Source organism: Rhinoraja longicauda, chromosome 4 (assembly GCF_053455715.1).
Source record: "Rhinoraja longicauda isolate Sanriku21f chromosome 4, sRhiLon1.1, whole genome shotgun sequence".
NCBI classification, from domain to species: domain Eukaryota; kingdom Metazoa; phylum Chordata; class Chondrichthyes; order Rajiformes; family Arhynchobatidae; genus Rhinoraja; species Rhinoraja longicauda.
In genome coordinates, this window is record NC_135956.1 from 13677900 (window position 1) to 13699457 (window position 21558).

Sequence of the window (21558 nt, forward strand, 5' to 3'; positions counted from 1 at the left end):
TCGAACTTCTCCCAGTCTGAAGAATGGTCTCGACCCGAAAGGTCGCCCGTTCCTTTTCTCCAGAGATGCTGTCTAGTCCCCGGCTTTTTGTGTCTATCTTGTGATTCAAATTGCAATCTATCATCCGGCCATCTATTTGCTCCCGCGATGCTTGCTGCCTGTCCCGCTGAGTTACGCCAGCTTTTTGTGCCTATCTTCGATGTAAACCAGCATCTGCGGTTCCTTCCTGTGCATAAATGGAGCATCTCTTTCAGAGATGGGAATAGTTGTTGTCCCTGGTCCACGAGGTAGAAGGATCAAATTAAAGTGTTGATCATTGATCCCGCGAGTTTGCCCCTGCGATAACGCTGATTTTAATGTGCCAGTCGGAAAGATCCAAACACCAACTTGCACACTTCACAACTGATCGTAAAAAAGACACAAAGTGCTGGAGTAACGCGGCAAGTCAGGCAGCATCTCTGGAGAACATGGATAGGTGACGTTTTGGATTGAGATCTTTCCTCTGAAGAATTTTACATTGTTAAATGTCCCCGAACGACAACCATCCATGCTCTCCGGAGATGCTACCTGACCTGCTGAGTTACTCCAGCACTTTGTGAGGGTTTTTTTTGTGTATTATCCAGCATCTACAGTTCCCATTTTCTACTACTTCATAACTAATCGCACAGGGATCCTAGATTTCAACTCGGATCTACTCCATTTCTTACTAACGCGGCGCAAACTGACAGAAGAAGGGTCCCGACCCGAAAAGTCGCCAACCTACTCCTGCCACAGAGGCTGCCTGACCCGTTGAGTTACTCCAGCACTTCGCGTTTAACTCGTGCAGTGAGAACTATTCGGTCACCAAGTCATTAATGTTTCTATTTGCTACTCACCGCTGGCAGTTCTTAGACCGAGTCGCCACTGTTGAAATTCACTAGTTAGATTCAGCAATTACTGTTTAAAAAAACAAACATTTGCACACCGGTCTGCACACCAATGGTCTGAAGAAGGGTCTCGACTCGAAACGTCACCTATTCCTTTTCTCCAGAGATGCTACCTGGCCCGCCGAGTTACTCCAGCATTTTGTGTCTGTCTTTGGTATAATCCAATAGTACTTAGTCAGGGAGTGTGTTTCCCGAGCAACCAAACATACATGATAAATGTATGAAATAAATTGATGAACTGTTAGACTGTATTGAGAATCTCTGCGGCAGCGGGTCGTTAACGGGGAAGCACAAACATATGAAACGCCAGAACGGACAGCAGAGATGCGAATGCTTCACCGCCACAATAATCGCTGCAGTTTCCTTGACTACGGTCCCGCGAAACGACACTTGTACATTTATACCGGCGATGTCTGCCAGTGAATCTCACTCTTCTCAAATCCGTAGAGAGACACGAAAAGCTGGAGTAACTCTGCGGGTCAGACAGCATCTCTGGAGAAAAGGAACAGGCGACTACAGTCTGAAGATGGGGTCTCGACCCGAAATTTCGCCCATTCCTTCTCTCCAGAGATGCTGCATGTCCCGCCGAGTTACCCCAGCTTTTTGAGCCTATCTTCGGTTTAAACCGGCATCTACAATGGCACATCAAATCTGTGCCATTATTCAGTACTCCAATTTTTCATTTTCTTTGACTAATTCTGGATAATATCTCCCCGCTCGTTAGTTACATGCCTCTCTCTACTTCACCCCTGATGCTTTAAGTGCATTTGTTTTTTTCTTTTACCCCCGGGAGGGGAAAACAAAAATCAAATCCAGTTCATCTGGAATAGTTCTCGGAGAAAACAGCGAATGGAGAGAAATTGGCGGGTTATTTAGAAATTAATCCCTAAAGAGAGCGTAACTCGTTGGATAGGTGTGATCGTCACAACATTCACAAATTAATGACCAATTAATCTTCTTAAACCAGCATTTGCAATTGCTCGTATCTACTAATCAACTTGCCTTAAAAGTGGTTGGATGATACTGTGTTATATTTGTGTAACATCGTTCTAATAATGCGGATTTAAAGGAGTTAGCGTGTTAAAGCGACATCTGCTATGTATAATGTAAAAGTGGGACATTAATTGCTTAAATGTAAAGCAAACTTGTTTAATTGCTTACTGTAAACAAAACAAATGTAGATCATAGAGAAACAGTAAATGCCAGAGTTCCCATTTATACATTTATACTCCAGCATTTATACATTTATACTCCAGCATTTATACATTTATACTCCAGCATTTTGCGTTTATCTCCGGTGTAAACCGGCATCTGCAGTTCCTTCCCACACAGTGTATTTTAATATTTGATGTTACAATGTTAAGCTCTTCTCATTTTCCATCGGTGTTGTGTAACAGTGTTTATGTAGCACTAGAACATGCGTTGTCATCCGCACGCCTTTTATTTTGCTTGTGTACATATTAAGCAACTTTAAAGGCCGAATCCTGCAGGAATGTTTGGTAACAGAACTAACGGGTTCCATCCGCAGGATTTATCTGACGAGATGAAAGCTTTGGTGGAGAAACACGATCAGAGCGCCGAGGGAAAAATAGAACTGGCAGACGTAAGAACCTCCCATTTGCTTTGACTTTAGATTAGTTTAGAGATACAGCGCGGAAACAGGCCCTTCGGCCCACCGAGTCTGCACCGACCAGCGATCCCCGCACACTAACGCTATCCTACACACACTGGGGACAATGTACAATTATGGAGATGTTGTCTGAGTTACTGAGTTACTCCAGCTTTTGTGTCTATCTTCGGATTAAACCAGTATCTACAGTTCCTTCCTACACTTATCCTAGTTTAATGTTTTACACTTTAGAGATGCATCGTGGAAACAGGCCATTCGGCCCACCGAGTCCACGCCGACCAGTAACACCATCCTACACACCAGGGGCAATTTTACCGAAGCCATTCTTCGGAATGCGGGAGGAAACGGGAGATCCTGGAGAAAACCCACGCGGGTCACGGGGAGAACGTACAAACTCCGTACAGACAGCACCCGTAGTCGGGATCGAACCCGGGTCGAATTGCGCTGTAAGGCAGCAACTCTACCTCTGTCACACTTGCACCCAAACTGTTAATATCAATTGAGCAACGTGGTGCTTGCAGTTTCTTGTCATTTCCCCACACTTTAATATCAACAGTAATTTATCAATTCGTTTGGGGAACCATTTTCCATTTTTACCATTTACCATTTTCAAAAACATTATAGGTCTTCAGAAGCAGTATCAACTCTCATATAAAACAATTTCACAAAAGGAATAAAATATTTGGGAACACCCTTGTGTGAATCCAGATTTTAAACTGTTAAATGCTGTTATTACTTCAGAAATTTTACAGTTGTAATCTTATTTTTACATTTTGGCAACCACGACTTGAGTCTGCAGTATTTTCAAGCAGCATAAGTATCCATTAAAAAGCTCATCACAACTTTGAGAGTCAGAAGAATGATATTTCAGTAGGTTAACTTGGTAAGTAAATTATATTTTGCCTGCAATTCCATTTGTTGCATCTTGAACCAAATTGACCACACCCACTGAAGCACTTTCATCAACAGATGAACACTAATTTAAGACTGAGATTGTCCAGACAGAATGGTGGTTTGATGCGGTACATTATTGGAAATGTTTGCACCACAGCGGTATATGGCTTGGATAGCTTCACCCCAGTGGTATATCTGCTCAGTCCGCCTAAACCTACCTGATCTCCTGGTTGCTCAGCACTTTAACTCCCCCTCCCATTCCCACACTGACCTTTCTGTCCTGGGCCTCCTCCATTGTCAGAGTGAGGCCCAGCACAAATTGGAGGAACAGCACCTCGTATTTCGCTTGGATAGCTTGGATAGGTATGAACATTGACTTCTCTAACTTCAACTAACCCTTGCTTTCCCTCTCTCTCCATCCCCCTCCCCCTTCCCAGTTCTCCTACCAGTCAAAATGTCCACAACTACATTTTATCTCTCCCCTGACATCAGTCTGAAGAAGTGTCTCGACAAGAAACGTCACCCATTCCTTCTATCCAGAGATGCTCCCTGTCCTGCTGAGTTACTCCAGCATTTTATGTCCAGCTTCGATTTAATCCAGCATCTACAGTACTTTCCTAAATATTATTGGAAAAGGTCTTCTCAGCCGACCCCTCATCCTCTCTGCCTATTGAGAGGATGGCGTACTGCAAAAGGAGAATTGTGGACACAGCCCAGACCATCACCCAAACCAACCTCTCTTCCATTGACTCCATTTGCACATCACGCTGCCTCGGCAAGGCCAGCAGCATAATCAAGGACAAGTTGCACCCTGGCCACTCCTCCCCTCTCCCATCAGGCAAAAGGGAAAGAAGTGTGAAAACGCACACCTCCAGATTCAGGGACAGTTTCTTCCTAGCTGTTAACAGGCAACTGAATCATCACACCAACAGCCAGACAGCTGTCCTGAACTACTATCCACCTCATTGGTGACCCTCGGTCTTTGATCGGACTTTACTGGCTTTACCGTGCACTAAACGTTATTCCTTATCATGTATCTTTTCACTGTAAATGGCTCAATTGTAATCATGCATTGTCTTTCCGCTGACTGGATAGCACGCAACAAAAGCATTTCACTGTACCTCGATACATGTGACAATAAACTAAACTGAATTGAACTGATCTAAAGAAGAAATGTAACCAAATGAAGATGACAGAAATAATATTTTAAAGATACAATAACTATAAGTTGAATGAAAACCTTTCCTGGGATTGATTTGTGAATGCATTGAAACCATTTATTGATCCAGTGAAAACTTTTTTTCAAAATCCCAATTCTCAATTTAAGTTGAAATCAGAAACTAACTGGGATTTATTGAAAATGATGTGAATAAACGCAATTATTCATTATATACAATCAGCCATTATACACAAAGGTAGCAACATTTTCACATTAGTTTCTTCACCTTCAATGCAATGCGTCAAGACTCTTTGTGATTTAGATTCGTATTTAAGGAATTTATGAAGGTCTTCTGCCTCCATGGACTACTGCGCTAAATGAAAATGAATTTGGATGATCAGAATTAAAGAACAGTGTTAATAAAAAATGATGAGAATGGTGCAGCGGTAGAGTTGCTGCCTTACAGCGCCGCGGACCCAGGTTCAATCCCGACTACAGGTGCTGTCTGTACGGAGTTTGTACGTTCTCCCTGTGACCGCGTGGGTTTTTTCCGGGTGCTCCGGTTTCCTCCCACAATCCAAAGACGCACAGGTTTGTAGGTTAATTGGCTTTGGTAAAATTGTAAATTGTCCCTCGTGTGTAGGATAGTGTTAGTGTGTAGGGATCACTGGTCGGTGCAGACTCGGTGGGCCAAAGGGCTTGTTTCCACGCTGTATCTCTCTAAGACAAAAACCCATCACAAACTGCCCTTGTTCTGCAGTGATCAATATTAATGTAACAATTTTCAGCGGGATGTCACGAGTTGACTTTAATGTCATGAAGGAACATCAAAGGATATGTGTGTGTGTCAAGTTCACAGGTCAGATGTGTTGACAAGACAACACGATAGTTCTTCAGTCAATGAAAGACACGACTGGATAGACCAATTCTTGAACATTACCATCGTTACGACAGGAATCAACAATGGTTTCAGTCTATTTAGTTATCTGGGAGGCTTCGGAGGCAATTTATGTAAGAAAAGTACAAAATCTCAGTATTGAAATGGGATTTTGTTCGTATGATCATGTGATCGGAGTAGAATTAAGCCATTTGGCCCATCAAGTCTACTCCGCCATTCAATCATGGCCGATCTATCTCTCCCTCCTAACCCTATTCTCCTGCCTTCTCCCCATAACCTCTGACACCCATACTAATCAAGAATCTATCTATCGCTGCCTTAAATATGTCAACTGACTTGACCTCCACAGCCTTCTGTGGCAAAGAATTCCACAGATTCACCACTGAAGAAATTCCTCCTCATCTTCCTGAAACAATGTCCTTTAATTCTGAGGCTATGACATCTGGTCCTAGACTCTCCCACTAGTGGAAACATTCTCTCCACATCCACTCTATCCCAGTAAGTTACTGGAGAGTATTCTGAGGGATAGGATATACAGGCATTTGGATGGGCAAGGGCTGATCAGGGATAGCATGGTTTTGTACGTGGGAGGTCTTGTCTTACAAACCTGATTGATTTTTTTGAAGACGTGACTAGAAAGGTTGATGAGGGCAGAGCTGTAGATGTTGTGTACATGGACTTCAGTAAGGCGTTCGACGTGGTTCTGCATGGTAGGCTGCTCTGGAAGGTTTTAATCGCATGGGTGATGGTGGAAGGTTGCTTCTCAGACTGGATGCCTGTGACAAATGGTGTGCCTCAGGGTTCGGTGCTGGGCCCATTACTGTTTGTCATCTACATCAATGATTTGGATAAGAGCATACAGGGCAAGATTAGCAAGTTTGCTGATGATACAAAAGTTAGTGGTTTTGAAGATGGTTGTGAATGATTGCAGAAGGATCAGGATTGATTGGCCAGTTGGGCGGAGGAATGGTTGAAGGAATTTAATACAGAGAAGTGTGAGGTGTTGCATTTTGGGACATTGAACAAGGGCAGGACCAACACAGTAAATGTTAGGCCTCTGGGTAGTGTTGTAGAGCAGAGGGATCTAGGAGTACAGGTGCATGGTTTCTTGAAGGTCGAGTCTCAGGTAGATAAGGTGGTCAAAAAGGCTTTTGGCATTTTGGCCTTCATCAGTCAGAGTATTGAGTATAGAAGTTGGGAGGTCATGTTGCAGTTGTACAAGACGTTGGTGAGACCGCACTTGGAATATTGTGTTCATTTCTGGACATCATGTTATAGGAAAGATATTGTCAAGCTTGAAAGGGTTCAGAAAAGATTTACCAGGATGTTGCCAGGACTAGAGGGTGTGAGCTATAGGGAGAGGTTGAGTAGGCTGGGTCTCTATTCCATGGAGTGCAGGAGGATGAGGGGAGATCTTATAGAGGTATACAAAATCATGAGAGGAATAGGTCGGGTAAATGCACAGAGTCTTTATCCCAGAGTAGGGGAATCGAGAACCAGAGGTCATAGGTTCAAGGTGAAGGGGGAAAGATTTAATAGGAATCCGAGGGGTAACTTTTTTACACGAAGGGTGGTGGGCGCATGGAACAAGCTGCCACAGGGGGTAGTTGAGGCTGGGACTATCCCATCGTTTAAGAAACAGTTGGACAAGCACATGGATAGGACAGGTTTGGAGGGATATGGACCAAGCGCAGGCAAGTGGGACTAGGGTAGCTGGGACAATGTTGGCCGGTGTGGGTGAGTTGGGCCTAAGGGCCTGTTTCCACACTGTATCACTCTATGACTCTTTAAGCCTTTCACTATTCTGTACGTTTCAATGAGGTCCACCCCCCCCCCCCCCCCCCTCATTCTTCTGTACGCTAGCAAATATAGGCCCAGGGCCATCAAACGCTCATCTTACGTTAACCTACTCATTCCTGGGATCATTGCTATAATGCTGAAGAATTCTTGAAGCTTGCATCCTAGGTCAATGATTTCATCAAAATGTGGATAGAATTGCCCTTTTCTCCCCCCCCCCCCCCCCACCCCCACCCCCACCCCCAAGCGAACTAATGCAGTGTGGGTGAAAGCTAGAATAATTGATAATCATTGAATAATGGCAAGAGGGAGGGACGCAAATGGACGCAAATAAGTGGCAGCGTATAAAATTGTAAAGCCTTTCCCGTCAAGAAAGATCCATTTTCAGTAATGCCAATGCTGAATTAGAAAACCGAGTGCTAATCTTGTGTATCGTTTTTCTAGCTTCTGCAGATTCTGCCCACAGAGGAAAACTTCTTCTTATTCTTTCGTCAACAGTTGAAGTCGAGCACAGAATTTATCGAGGTACCAGTGTCCTTCCCCAATCTTTGACAGAGTCAAATAATCACTCGGGTCATACTGTACCAAATCTTTGCTCGGTCAAGGTTCAATATTGTGTGTTTTTTTTGCTCATTTTCCAAGAATGTGAATCCTATCACTACCTACAATACAAAAAAAAAAAATTATTTGTTAAAATAGCCGGGTTACAGACCCTAATACAAATAGCGTCTGACTGACATTTGAATCTGTTTGCACATTATAATATATGCAAAAGTGTAGCATTATTTTACATTTTTGAATAAAGTTGCGTCCTTGTGAATACATCTACCTAATTGATGTTGAAAATAATAATAATAATTAATAATATCTGAAGAAGGGTCATTGCCTGAAATGTCACACCTCCATTCTCTCCAGGGATGATACCTGACCTGCTGAGTTGCTCCAGCATTTTGTGTCTACCTATTTAATAGACATTATTGGAATTATGAAATAAATTACAGGTTATTCGTTTATTTTTACCACAAATTATACGTTTATGTTATTGTATCAGTGGTATAAAAATGTCCTAAATTTCTGTTTTTTCCCCATAGCTTTTATTGTGGGTTTTGTAATCAATTTAATGATACACTGTAAGAAAGATATTACTATCTAATACAAATAAATGTACACAGTTCATAGACATCATGGGGCATGATTTTTTTATACATGGTATACATTATACATTTTTATAAAGGCATCATTGACTGAATCTGTTTGAACAGAAATCAAAAGGAATTTCAAGATGTTCAGTTTAGTTTAATTTTAGTGTCTTTCTTTAGGTTTAGTTTAGTTTATTGTCATGTGTACCGAGGTGCAGTGAAAAGCAATTGTTGCGTGCTAAATAGCAGAAATGTATTTGAAAGAATGAATTAAACAAATTTAATTTCAAGTGTGTAGCCAGAACAATGAATGTTGTAACAATACACTGAAATAATTTCGGGTCAACTTAGATCCCTATTGTTGCAATCAAAACATTAGTTTGGAGCAGTGAGACTGGGAGATGGGCATGCAGTGTTGAGAGTTGTTAACCTGAGAAAGTGCTGGAGCAACTCAGCGGGTCAGGTAGCATCTCTGGAGAACATGGTTAGATGATGCTTTCGGTCGGGACCCTTCTTCAGACCCAACCCAACATTCGCCTATCCATGTTCTCCAGAGATGCTGCCTGACCCACTGAGTTACTCCAACACTTTGTGTCTTTTTTAAAAATAAACCAGCATCCGCGTTTCCTTCCTTAGAAACAAAGAACTGCAAATGCTGGTTAAGGCACAAAAAGAGGTAGGGAGACGCAGTCAGTTTTCCGATCGGGGATTGTTCATCAGGATCAATTCATTTACCACAGAAAAGATCACAGTGCTCAGCAGGTCAAGCAGCATCTCTGGAGAACATGGATAGGTGACATCTCAACCCGAAACATCACCTATACATGTTCATAAGTTGTAGGAGCAGAATTAGGCCATATAGTCTACTCCGCCATTCAATCATGGCTGATCTCTCCTTCCCTCTCAACCCCATTCTCTTGCTTTCTTCCCATAACTCCTGACACCCTTACTAATCAAGAATCTGTCTATATCTGCCAAATAAATATCAATTGACTTGGCCTCCACAGCCATCTGTGGCAATGAATTCCACAGATTCACCACCCTCTGGCAAAAGAAATTCTTCCTCATCTCCTTTCTAAAGGCAGGTCCCTTTATTCTGAGGCTATGGCCTCAGGTCCTAGACTATCCCACTAGTGGAAACATCCTCTCCACGTTGTCCAGAGATGCTGCCTGACCTGCTGAGTTACTCCAACACTTTGTGTCCTTCCTTGTGGTTACATTTTACTGGTAATCTGAGGCTCTTTTAGGAGATATGTAATATTAGTTTCATTTATTGCCATGTATAATACTGTACCTGGTATAGTAAAAAGATTTAGTCAGCGGAAAGACAATACTTGATCACAATTGAACCATTTACAGGGTGCAGATGAGTGATAAGAGAATAACGTTTATTGCAAGATAAAGCCAGTAAAGTCTGATGAAAGATAGTCTGAGGGTCACCAATGGGTAGATAGTAGTTCAGGACTGCTCTCGAGTTGATGGTAGGATGGTTCAGTTGCCTGATAACAGCTGGGAAGAAACGGTCCCTGAATCTGGAGGTGTGCGTTTTCACACTTCTGTACTTTTTGCCCGATGGGAGAGGGGAGAAGAGGGAGTGGCCAGAGTGTGGCTCGTTCTTGGTTATGCTGCTGGCCTTGCCGAGGCAGCGTGAGGTATCTATGGAGTCAATAGAAGGGAGGTTGGTTTGTGTGTGCTGGTCTGGGCTGCGCCCATAATTCACTATGGGTCCTTTTCGGAATGGCAGGCAGTGACTAGTGGGGTACCGCAAGGCTCTGTGATGGGACCCCAGTTATTTACAATATATATTAATGATTTGGACGAGGGAATTGAATGCAACATCTCTTAAGTTTGCGGATTACACAAAGCTGGGTGGCAGTGTTAGCTGCGAGGAGGATGCTAGGAGGCTGCAGAGTGACATAGGCGAGTGGGCAAATGCATGGCAGATGCAATATAATGTGGATAAATGTGAGGTTATCCACTTTGGCGGCAAGAACAGGAAAGCAGAGTATTACCTGAATGGTGGCCAATTAGGAAAAGGGGAGATGCAACGTGACCTGGGTGTCATGGTGCACCAGTCATTGAAAGCAAGCATGCAGGTGCAGCAGGCAGTGAAGAAAGCGAATGGTATGTTAGCATTCATAGCAAGAGGATTTGAATATAGGAGCAGGGAGGTTCTGCTGCAGTTGTACAGGGCCTTGGTGAGACTGCACTTGGAGTATTGTGTACAGTTTTGGTCTCCTAATCTGAGGAAAGACATTCTAGCCTTAGAGTGAGTACAGAGAAGGTTCACCAGATTGATCCCTGGGATGGCAGGACTTTCATATGAAGAAAGACTGGATAGACTAGGCTTATACTCGCTGGAATTTAGAAGACTGAGGGGGGATCTTATAGAAACATATAAAATTCTTAAGGGGTTGGAGAGGCTAGATGCGGGAAGATTGTTCCCGATGTTGGGGAACTCCAGAACCAGGAGTCACAGCTTAAGGATAAGGGGGAAGTCTTTTAGGACCGAGATGAGAAAACATTTTTTCACACAGAGAGAGGCGAGTCTGTGGAATTCTCTGCCACAGAAGGTAGTTGAGGCCAGTTCATTGGCTATATTTAAGAGGGAGTTAGATGTGGCCCTTGTGGCTAAAGGGATCAGGGGGTATGGAGAGAAGGCAGGTACAGGTTACTGAGCTGGATGATCAGCCATGATCATATTGAATGGCGGTGCAGGCTCGAAGGGCCGAATGGCCTACTCCTGCACCTATTTTCTATGTTTCTATGTTTCTACAATTTCTTGCGGTCTTGCATGGAACTGTTCCCAAACCATGCAGCGGCGCATCCCGATAAAATACTTTCTAGGGCGCATCTGTAGAAGTTGGTGAGAGTTGTTTGGGAAACGCTGAACTTCCTAAGCCTTCTCAGGAAGTAGAGGCGTTGTTGGTGTGCTTAAAAAAAAAAAAAAATTCAATTTGATCAAATCTCACAAGGGAATTTTAATACTGTTTGGCAAAACTAAAATGTTATCAAATCTTGCAAGGGGTATGAATTTGCATGTGAGTTGTGGCTTGAGCCACAGTGAGCTGGCTGCAGCTGTGCGGCAGACAATAGCCTGGTATCCTTGGGGAAGGAGCAGCAAATGTCACAGTCACCAGGAATTACTGGCATATCTCTGCCACCTTCTGGAAGACTATTTTTCGAAAACAACAGTGGAATAGCGGACTGAACGTTTCCCTATCATCGTGGCACAAGCTGCAGGAGCAGGCAGATGAATATGTTAAATTACCACCTCGGACTATCCTTGATCAAACTTTGCTGGCTCTAACTTGCACGAAACATTATTTCCTTATCATGCGCCTGTACACTGTAAATAGCACAATTGTAATCATGTGTTGTCTTTCCACTGACTGGTTAGCACGCAACAAAAGCTTTTCACTCCACCTCGGTACACGTGACAATAAACTAAACTGAACTAAATTCGTTTTTTTTGTGTGCAGTTCTAGTTGTCAAACTATAGGAAGCACCGTTTAATATCTCTCGTTTCCCTCTCACCTGACTCTCAGTCTGAAGAAGGGTTTTGACCTGAAACATCACCTATTCCTTTTCTCCAGAGATGCGGCCTGACCTGCTGAGTTACTCCAGCATTTTGTGTCTATACACAGGAAGCATATGATTGCCCTGGGGAGAGTAGAGAGATTCATTTGGAAAGATACAAAGTGCTGGAGTAACTCAATGTGTCAGGCAGTATTCCTTGAGAATATGGACTGGTGACGTTTTGGGTTGGGACCCTTCTTCAGACTGAAGACTTAAGGGTTTGAAGAACCGACCCGAAACTTCACCTATCCATTTTGTTCAGAGATGCAGCCTAACCCGCTGAGTTACTCCAGCATTTTGTGTCTATCTTTGGTAAAAAACAGCATCTGCAGTTCCTTTGTATTAGATTTACTAGGATGTTGCCTAGCTTAGAATGTTTCAGTAATGAGAATACACTGGATTGATTAACTTGGAACAGAGATAGTAGAGAGTGGTGGGAAAAGGGGGAGGGAAGGGGCGGGGGAACCTAACAGATACAGTAAATTGTGAGCAGCATAGAGAGGCAAAACACGGAGGGTTAACTTTATTCTACAACTATGATCTATAAAGTCACAGAGCATGCATTTAAAATGCAGTGTAAGCTGGTTAGAAGGGATCTGAGGGAAAAAAAATATTAACGTAGTTGTAATTTAGAATGCACTACTTGAGAAGATATGTTATAAGTCATGTCATATGTGATTGGAGTAGAATTGACCATTCGGCCCATCAAGTCTACTCGGCCATTCAATCATGGCTGATCTATCTCTCCCTCCTAACCCCATTCTCCTGCCTTCTCGCCATAACATCTGACACCCATCCTAATCAAGAATCTATCTATCGCTGCCTTAAATATGTCCACTGACTTGACCTCCACAGCCTTCTGTGGCAAAGAATTCCACAGATTCACCACCATCTGACTAAAGAAATTCCTCCTCATCTTCCTAAAAGATGGTCCTTTAATTCTGAGGCGATGACCTTTAGTCCTAGACTCTCCCACTAGTGGAAACATCCTCTCCACATCCACCCTATCCAAGCCTTTCACTATTCTGCACGTTTCAATGTGCCCCCCCCTCATTCTTCTAAACTCTAACGAGTACAGGCCCAGTGCCGTTAAACATTCAAGATGGTGGAGGCAGGTACTCTTACAACAATTTTAAAAGTATCTGAATTAACACTTGAATTGCCAAGAGATAGAAAGATACAGGCTAAGAATTCATAAGTAGGACGTATAGTTGGATAATTAATAATTGGCATGGTGGGCCAATAGATTTGTTTTTTTTCCACTGATTCCAAAAGGAATTTTATGGTACAAAAAAAGAAACAAATATCCAAAAAATAAAATAACAGAGGAACTCTGTGGGCAAGCAACATCTGTGAAGGGAATGGGCAAACAAAATTTCGCAGCAGTTCCCTTCTTCAGAAGGATGAAGATTCACTAGACTTTAGAAGGGTCCTGACCGGAAACGTCTATTCCCTTCACGGATGCTGCTTGAACCATTGAGTTTCCCCTGTACTTTTTATTTTGCTCAGGATTCCAGCATCTGCAGTTTCTTGTCTCCAAGAATTAGCTTTACCTGAAATCTGTCTGTTTCAAAAACAAAACAAGATTTAGAAAAAAGATGGACACAAGGTGCTGCAGTAATTCAGCGGGTCAGGCAGAATCTCTGAAGAAAATGGATAGGAGATGTTTCGGGTCAGGACCCTTCTTCAGACCCAACCCAAAACATCACCTGTCCATTTTCTCCAGAGATGCTGCCTGACCCATTGAGCTACTCCAGCATTTTGTATCTACCTTTGGTATAAACTAGCATCTGCAGTGCCTTGTTATTAGCTAAAGATTTATAACATATTTGTCAACTTTATTACCCAGTAACGAAATCTAACAAGTTGCTCCACGTGGGCGGCACAGCGGTGGAACGGTAAAGTTGCTGCCTTGCGGCGCCAGAGACCTATGTTCGATCCTGACTACGGGTGCTGTCTGTACAGAGTTTGTACGTTTTCCCTGTGACCGTGTAGGCTTTCTCCGGGTGCTCCAGTTTCCTCCCACACTCCAAGGATGTACATGTTTGTAGGTTAATTGGCTTCGGTAAAGATTGTAAATTGTCCCTAGTGTGTAGGATAGTGCTAGTGTGCAGGGATCTCTGGTCAGCGCAGACTTGGTGAGCCAAAGGGCCTGTTACCTCGCTGTATCTCTAAACTAATCTAAACTAAGCTAAACTTAACGATTGTGTTAGAATTTGTTACAATCAACAGTTCAGGACTGGAGCGGCTAGGCTTGTATGAACTGGAATTTAGAAGGATGAGAGGGGATCTTATCGAAACATATGATTATTAAGGGGTTGGACACGTTAGAGGCAGGAAACATGTTCCCAATGTTGGGGGAGTCCAGAACCAGGGGCCACAGTTTAAGAATAAGGGGTAGGCCATTTAGAACGGAGATGAGGAAAAACCTTTTCAGTCAGAGAGTTGTAAATCTGTGGAATTCACCGCCTCAGAAGGCAGTGGAGGCCAATTCTCTGAATGCATTCAAGAGAGAGCTAGATAGAGCTCTTAAGGATAGCGGAGTCAGGGGGTATGGGGAGAAGGCAGGAACGGGGTACTGATTAAGAATGATCAGCCATGATCACATTGAATGGTGATGCTGGCTCGAAGGGCCGAATGGCCTACCCCTGCACCTATTGTCTATTCCACTTTCACAAAATGTTTCGAAATTAGCTGTTCCTTTTGATAATTCAAAGTGGCAAAGTTAAGCAAACAATGTACTTTCTCTTTCAGACTTGGCGAAGATATGATGAAGATCACAGTGGCTTCATAGAGGCAGATGAGCTAAAGGTAAAGGCCAATTGTGCACAAGGTATTATATATGATAATATTCTAGTAGAATGCTTTTAAATCCAGAGAGCATCACTGTTCACTGGGTGTCAAAGATTAACGCCTCTCAGATGAAATGCAATATCATGGAGATAATTAAGTTTGGAAATTAAAAAAAATAAGACAAATAAATTCTAATATAATCAGCTCACAAGCTGTCTGGCCCTAGGGTTACTAACAGATTGCAACAATACCCAGAACACCCACAGTTCTGTATAAACTGAGGCCCCAGAGATCACGAGACATGAAACGGGTGGCACGATGGCGCAGCGGTCGAGTTGCTGCCTTACAGCGCTTTCAGCGCCAGACACACTGGTTCAATCCCAACTACAGGTCGGATGTTGTCTGTACGGAGTTTGTGTGTTCTCCCCATGACCTGCGTGGGTTTTCTCTGAGATTTTCGGTTTCCACCCACACTCCAAGGACGTACAGGTTTGTAGGTTACTTTGCTCGGTATAAATGTAAATTGTCCCTACTGTATGTCGGATAGTGTTAATATGGGAGGATCGCTGGTTGGCGAAGGGCCTGCTTCTGCACTGTATCTCAAAACCAAACTAAACCAAACTAAACATATATTGGTATTTTACCATACGTGAACAGTGTAGAAGACCACCTTTGTTTTTGGTTGAAATCAATTGCAATTGACTAGCCTAAACTACGTGCAATTCACCAGTGAAGATTCTGGTGCTCAGAAAATATCCGCAATGCATTGGTACAAAATAGGAACTGTAGTTAGAAATTACTGTTTGTTATCGTCCATTAGAACCGTAAGAAGCAATTTGATTTCAGGCATGTAAGTAGGATATCTTAAATATATTTGGTTGGTTTTCTAAGTTTCTCAGGATATGTGTGTGATCTGGAAGCATTTTATGGTCCTAAAGTAGGGATAGTTATTCAACCTGCTTAACTTCAGGCAATCCGGGGAAATTCCAATAAATAACATTCAACTTGATGAATATCTGCTTACTGGCTGAATTCTACAATTCCATGTGTGTGCCTGCGTGTGTGCCTGCTTGCGTGTGTGTGTCTGCATGTGTGCATGTGCGTGCGCATGTGTGTGTGTGTGTCTCTCTGTATCTTTGTGTTTATATGTATCCCAAGGTTACATCTGGCCCTGGAGAATGATGTTCACTGAGGCAGACACAAAACTCCTGAGCTCCTATCTACCTCATTGGAGATCCTCGCACTATCTTCGATCGTTTTCTTACCGGATTTTATCTTGCACCAAACGTTATTCACGTTGTTCCCTTTCTCACGTATCTGTACACTGTGGATGGTTTAATTGTAACCATGTATTGTCTTTCCGCTGACAGGTTACCACTCAAAAGCTTTTCTCGGTACACGTGTCAATAAGCTAAACTCAAACTCAGACTCAAACTTATTTTCAATACTTCAAAAATTGCTCATGGATAATTTTCAGGTGTGCAGTTTCCACCCCTCGTGAGTCTGCAATGAGACTATGTCTCAATAAACTTGGCAAAGAATTTGGATCCATAACCCAGATGAACAATTTTGATAAAAAAGAATGGGTGATGTTTTGTGTTGGGACCCATCCTTTTTCTGCAGAGGTGCTGTCTGACCCGCTGAGTTACTCCAGCACTTTGTGTCTACCTTTGGAATTAACCAGCATCTGCAGTTCCTTGTTTCTACATTTTTAACAATTTTCATGTTTAATCGAGGAAGGATAGGCTTTGGGAAGATGACAGACACAGCTTGCATAGGGCGGCACAGCAGTAGAGTAGCTGCCTTACAGCGCCAGAGACCCAGGTTCGATCAGAATCAGAATCAGAATGATCTTTATTGTCATCCAAAAAAACCAAGTCTTTTGGATGAGATTTCGTCACCCACAGACCAACAGTAATAGCAATAAAATAAGCAATTACACAACCACAAACCAACACAAAATTTAAAAAAAAAGAAACATCCATCACAGTTAGCCTCCTCCAGTCACCTCCTCACTGTGATGGAAGGCCAGAATGTCTTTTCTCTTCCCCTGCCGTCTTCTCCCGCGGTCAGGCTGTTGAAGTTGCTACGTTCCAGGCCGCGCCGGACGGTGAAAGGTCCGCAGCGGGCCGACCCAAGCCCCGCGATCCGGGGCGGGCAAAGACACTGCCGCTGCACGTCGGGGCGGTCGTGGCTCCCGACATTGAAGTCCCCGCCGAGCAGAAAAAAATCCCGCGGCCTATTTCAGGCCGCACCGGATGGTGAAAGGTCCGCTGCGGGCCGACCCAAGCCCCGCGATTCGGGGCGGGCGAAGACGCTGCCGCTGCTGGAGCTCCCGATGTCGGCCCCCACCCAGGGGGCTGCGAGCTTCCGACGTCCATGCAGCCCGCGCCGAAGCCTCTGAAGGCGAGTCGCAGCCGCTCCCGCAGCCTCCCAAGGCAGCCAGCTCCGCAGATGGTAAGTCTGGTCCGCGGGCTCTGCGAACCAGAGCCCAGGTGGTCCCAGGTGGAGGCCGCCAGCTCCAGGTGTTTGGCCGATGGTAGGCCGCAGCGGGAATGAAGACCCGACCCAGAAAACAAACATCACATCTAAACACTGCAATTAAGACAAAAAACAACAAAAAACACAAAAGACAAACGGACTGCAGGTAAGCCGCAGCTGCTAGGGCAGCGCTGCCATTTTGGGCGTCATCCTGACTACGGGTGCTGTCTGTATGGAGTTTGTATGTTCTCCCTGTGATGGCATGGGTTTTGTCCGGGTGCTCCGGTTTCCTCCCACGCTCCAAAGACGTATAGGTTTGTAAGTTAATTGGCTTCCATAAAATTGTCCCTCGTGTGTGTAGGATAGTGCTAGTGTATGGGTGGATCACTGGTCGGCATGGACTCGATGGTCCGAAGGGCTTGTTTCCATGCTATCACTAAATCTTAAAGATAAAGCTTGCAGTCGGGCTATGAAGTTGGATTTTGTTTTTTCTTTTTGTTTAATTTCAAACACCTACATTTTGAAGGCTATTATGGCCTTGTATGCAGTGACTCCTCAATAATTCCAATATTTTCTCTGCATTTCACATACTTATTTACTGCAAATTATAAATAGTTTAATGGTTGTTTCAGAGGGACAATGTCATTGCCTAAACAGAAATCTGCAAGTTTTGATTCTTATTTTCCCTGAAATCTCACACTATTCAATTTACTTGACCATGTTAAATGCACTTTCTACCAAATATATTTGCTAATGTCGATCAGAAATAAAAGCTGCAGATTCTGAGAATCCAAAATTAAAAACAAGCAGCTGAAAACACTCAGCAGGTTGGGTAGCATCTATGGAAAGAGAGACAGAGTTGGCATTTTCAGATCAAAGACTTGCCTAACGTTTCATATTGTAGTTCATTTACATAGAGTCATAGAGTGATACAGTGTGGAAATAGGCCCTTCAGCCCAACTTGCCCACACCGGCCAACATGTCCCGGCCTACACACACTAGGGACGATTTACAATTTTACAAAAGCCAATTAGCCTACAAACCTATACGTCTCTGGAGTATGGGAAGAAACCGGAGCACCCAGAGAAAACCCACGCAGGCTGGTTAGCATGCAACTAAAACTTTTCGCTGTACCTCAGTACACGTGACAATAAACTAAACTGAAGAAGAAACCTGACCCGAAATGTCACCTATCAATTCCCTCCACAGATGCTGCCTGAACCGTTGAGTTTCCCCTACATTTTGCGATTTGCTCAGGACTCCAGCATTTGCGGTTTCCTGTGTCTCCAAAAACGTGCTGTATCTAAAAATCTCTCTGTGTCTAAAATAAAACAAGATTCAGAAGAAAGATGGATGCAGATGCTGGAGTAAATCAGCGGGTCAGCTAGTATTTCTGAAGAAAATGGATGGGTGATGTTTGGGGACTGGACCCCACTTCAGACCGGACCCGAAACGTCCCTTATTCGTTTTCTCCAGAGATGCTGCCTGACCCGTTGAATTACTCCACCATTTTGTGTCTATCTTTGGTGTAAACCAGCATCTGCATCTACACACTTAGAGTATTGTATTCAGTTCAGTTCTTCATCTTATAGGAAAGATGTTGTCAAGCTGGAAAGAGTGCAGAGAAGATTGACGAGGATTTTGCCAGGATTCACAGTACTTTAAGTCGCTCCATTATCAAGGCTATCAATATGTGTGGAACAAATCAAAATCATGGTGGTGCAGCGGAAGAGCTGCTGTCTTACAGCGCCAGAGATCCGGGTTTGATGCTGACTACGGGTGCTGTGTGTAGTCTGTACGTTCTCCCCGTGGGTTTTCTCTGTGTAATCCGGTTTCTTTACCTATTCTAAAGACGTATAGGTTTGGAGGCTAATTGGCTTTGGTAAAGGTTGTAAATTGTCTCTAGTGCGAAGGATCTTTGGAATAGACCATTATCTGTGGTAATTTCACAGAAGATTTCCATTGCAAAAAGCAACACACTAAATGCAAAAGACCACCATACACTGTATCATTCAGTCCCTTCCTGCCTTTGACTCTGTCCAACTTGCATTTAAATGCTTTGCCTCAACCCCTGTGGCTATACACTGTTGAATCTTCTTCCTCCCGAATTGTATTGTTGAAATCTAATCTAACCAAGATCATTTTTAAAAACATGTCTGATTTCTATCTTTCTTTTTTTGGAAATGAAGCTCGGTCTTCGAATGCTTTGTGACTTACCACTCTGATTTGTGAGTTGGTGTTCTGTAAATTCTGTTGCATGTCTAAGTAATTTAGTTTGGTATTTTCCAAGAATTGTTTTGAATTGCATATTCCTCCTACTAAAATGCAGTATGACACATTTATCTATTTTTAAATGCACTTATTGTTTCCATTAATGCCCCACTCACTTGCAAACCACCACAAACCTTCTCAGCAAACCTGAAGATGCTGGAAGCCTGCATTAGAGTTGTACATCATGGATTTGGGCCCTTCAGCCAATCTTGTCCATGCTGACCTTTAGACTTCAGAGATACAGGCCCTTCAGCCCACGGAGTGCGCGCCGATCAGTGATCAGCCCACACACTAGCACCATCCTACATACGAGAGATAATTCACTATTTAAGAACTGACTGGTCACTTGCTGCCTAATATATCCCACCCCTTGACAGGTGCCATTGTAACAAGATAACCAATGTTATTCACTTCATAATGTTTTGGCTGATCGGTTGTATACCTGACCAGAACCTTTGCAGAGATTAAAGAGGCACCAACTGATTGACGTCAGACATCCATGTAAGATTTCAAACACAAAGTTGAGTATGACACTGGATGTGTGCCAGAGGGGAAAAATAGCCAAAATAAAATTTGTTGGACAGGAATTGCACAGTGGAAGCATTTACCACCGGTGGTGAATCTGTGGAATTCTTTGCCACAGAAGGCTGTGGAGGCCAAGTCAGTGGATATTGTTAAGACAGAGATAGGACCCTCTTGATTAGGATGAGTGTCAGAGGTTATGGGGAGAAGGCAGGAGAATGGGGTTAGGAGGGAGAGATAGATCAGCCATGATTGAATGGCGGAGTAGACTTGATGGGCTGAATGGCCTAATTCGAATCATATTCCTTATGACGTTACCACAGCGCAGATGGATATATGTAGTAAGGCCACTATCATAAGTTTACATATAAATACTCTGAAGTCTGAAGAAGGGTCTCGACTCGAAATATCACCCATTTTTGCTCTCCAGAGAGGCTGCCTGTCCCACTGAGTTACTCCGGCATTTTGTGTCTATCTACATATAAATACTCGATGATTTATCATTTATGCCTAAACATAAAACTAATCCACAAGAGGGCAGCAAAGTCTTCAATGCCAAAATGTAAATGAAGTGTCTTACTGTCGGGCTTCCTTTTATAGAGTCAGGGGTCAAGAATGTTTTATTGACATAGGTCCCGAAATGGTACAATGAATTTCTTATTTGCTGCAGCACAACAGAGATGTAAACATAGAGCGAGTAAAAATCAATCCAAAGGAGAGATTTAACTTGGTTGTCTATACATAGTCAGAGTCTTGCAGCACAGAAACAGGCCCTTCAGCCTACCTTGTCCGTGTGGACCAAGATGCCCTATCCAAGTCAGTCCTACATTCCCATGTTTCCCATATCCTTCCAAACCTTTCCTATCCATGTACCTGTCCATGTGCCTTTTAAATGTTGTAATTGTACCTCCTCTGGCAGCTTTTTTCCCATACAACTACCACCGTCCGACTGAAAAAGTTGCCCCTCATTGGAGACCATCGGACTATCTTTGATCAGACTTTACTGCACTTTTTCTTGTGTCTGGGTAAAAGACAGAGTCATTTACCCAGATAGAAGAATCAATATCTGGGTAAAAGACTGTGCATTCACCCAATGGACGTTCTGGGCCGAGTCTGCATAAGGGTCTAGACCCGAAACACCACCCATTCCTTCTCTCCACAGATGCTACCTGTCCTGCTGAGTTACTCCAGCATTTTGTGTCTATCCCCAGTTTTGATACAGCTTCTCAGCCTATTGGGTCTCTATTGTACCTGAGCAAGTATCCAGTTCTTCCTCAGCAGACCAGGATCAATATGAACTGGCAGCAACACCTCCGCCACATTGACCATCAGCAGGGGTAGCTTAAGCCTGCATGCTCAGTCCCCTGCCCCACTCTTTCTCTACCCACCACAGTGTAGCCTGACATAACATTGGGTAGCCAGAGAGCAGTGCTGAGCTACTATCTGCCTCATTGGAGACCATCAGACTA

General features: G+C 43.5%; 1 protein-coding gene across 3 annotated transcripts in view; it reads left to right on the top strand.

Annotated features, from left to right (window-relative positions):
- The window catches only part of calb1 (calbindin 1), a 42285-nt gene that overhangs the window by 1575 nt on the left and 19152 nt on the right, over positions 1 to 21558 (top strand). For all 3 annotated transcript variants that reach the window (XM_078397227.1, XM_078397229.1, XM_078397228.1), the window contains exons 3-5: positions 2455 to 2529; positions 7749 to 7829; positions 14777 to 14833. In XM_078397227.1, the coding sequence (XP_078253353.1) occupies positions 2455 to 2529; positions 7749 to 7829; positions 14777 to 14833 (213 nt within the window). The remainder of the gene's footprint in view (positions 1 to 2454; positions 2530 to 7748; positions 7830 to 14776; positions 14834 to 21558) is intronic.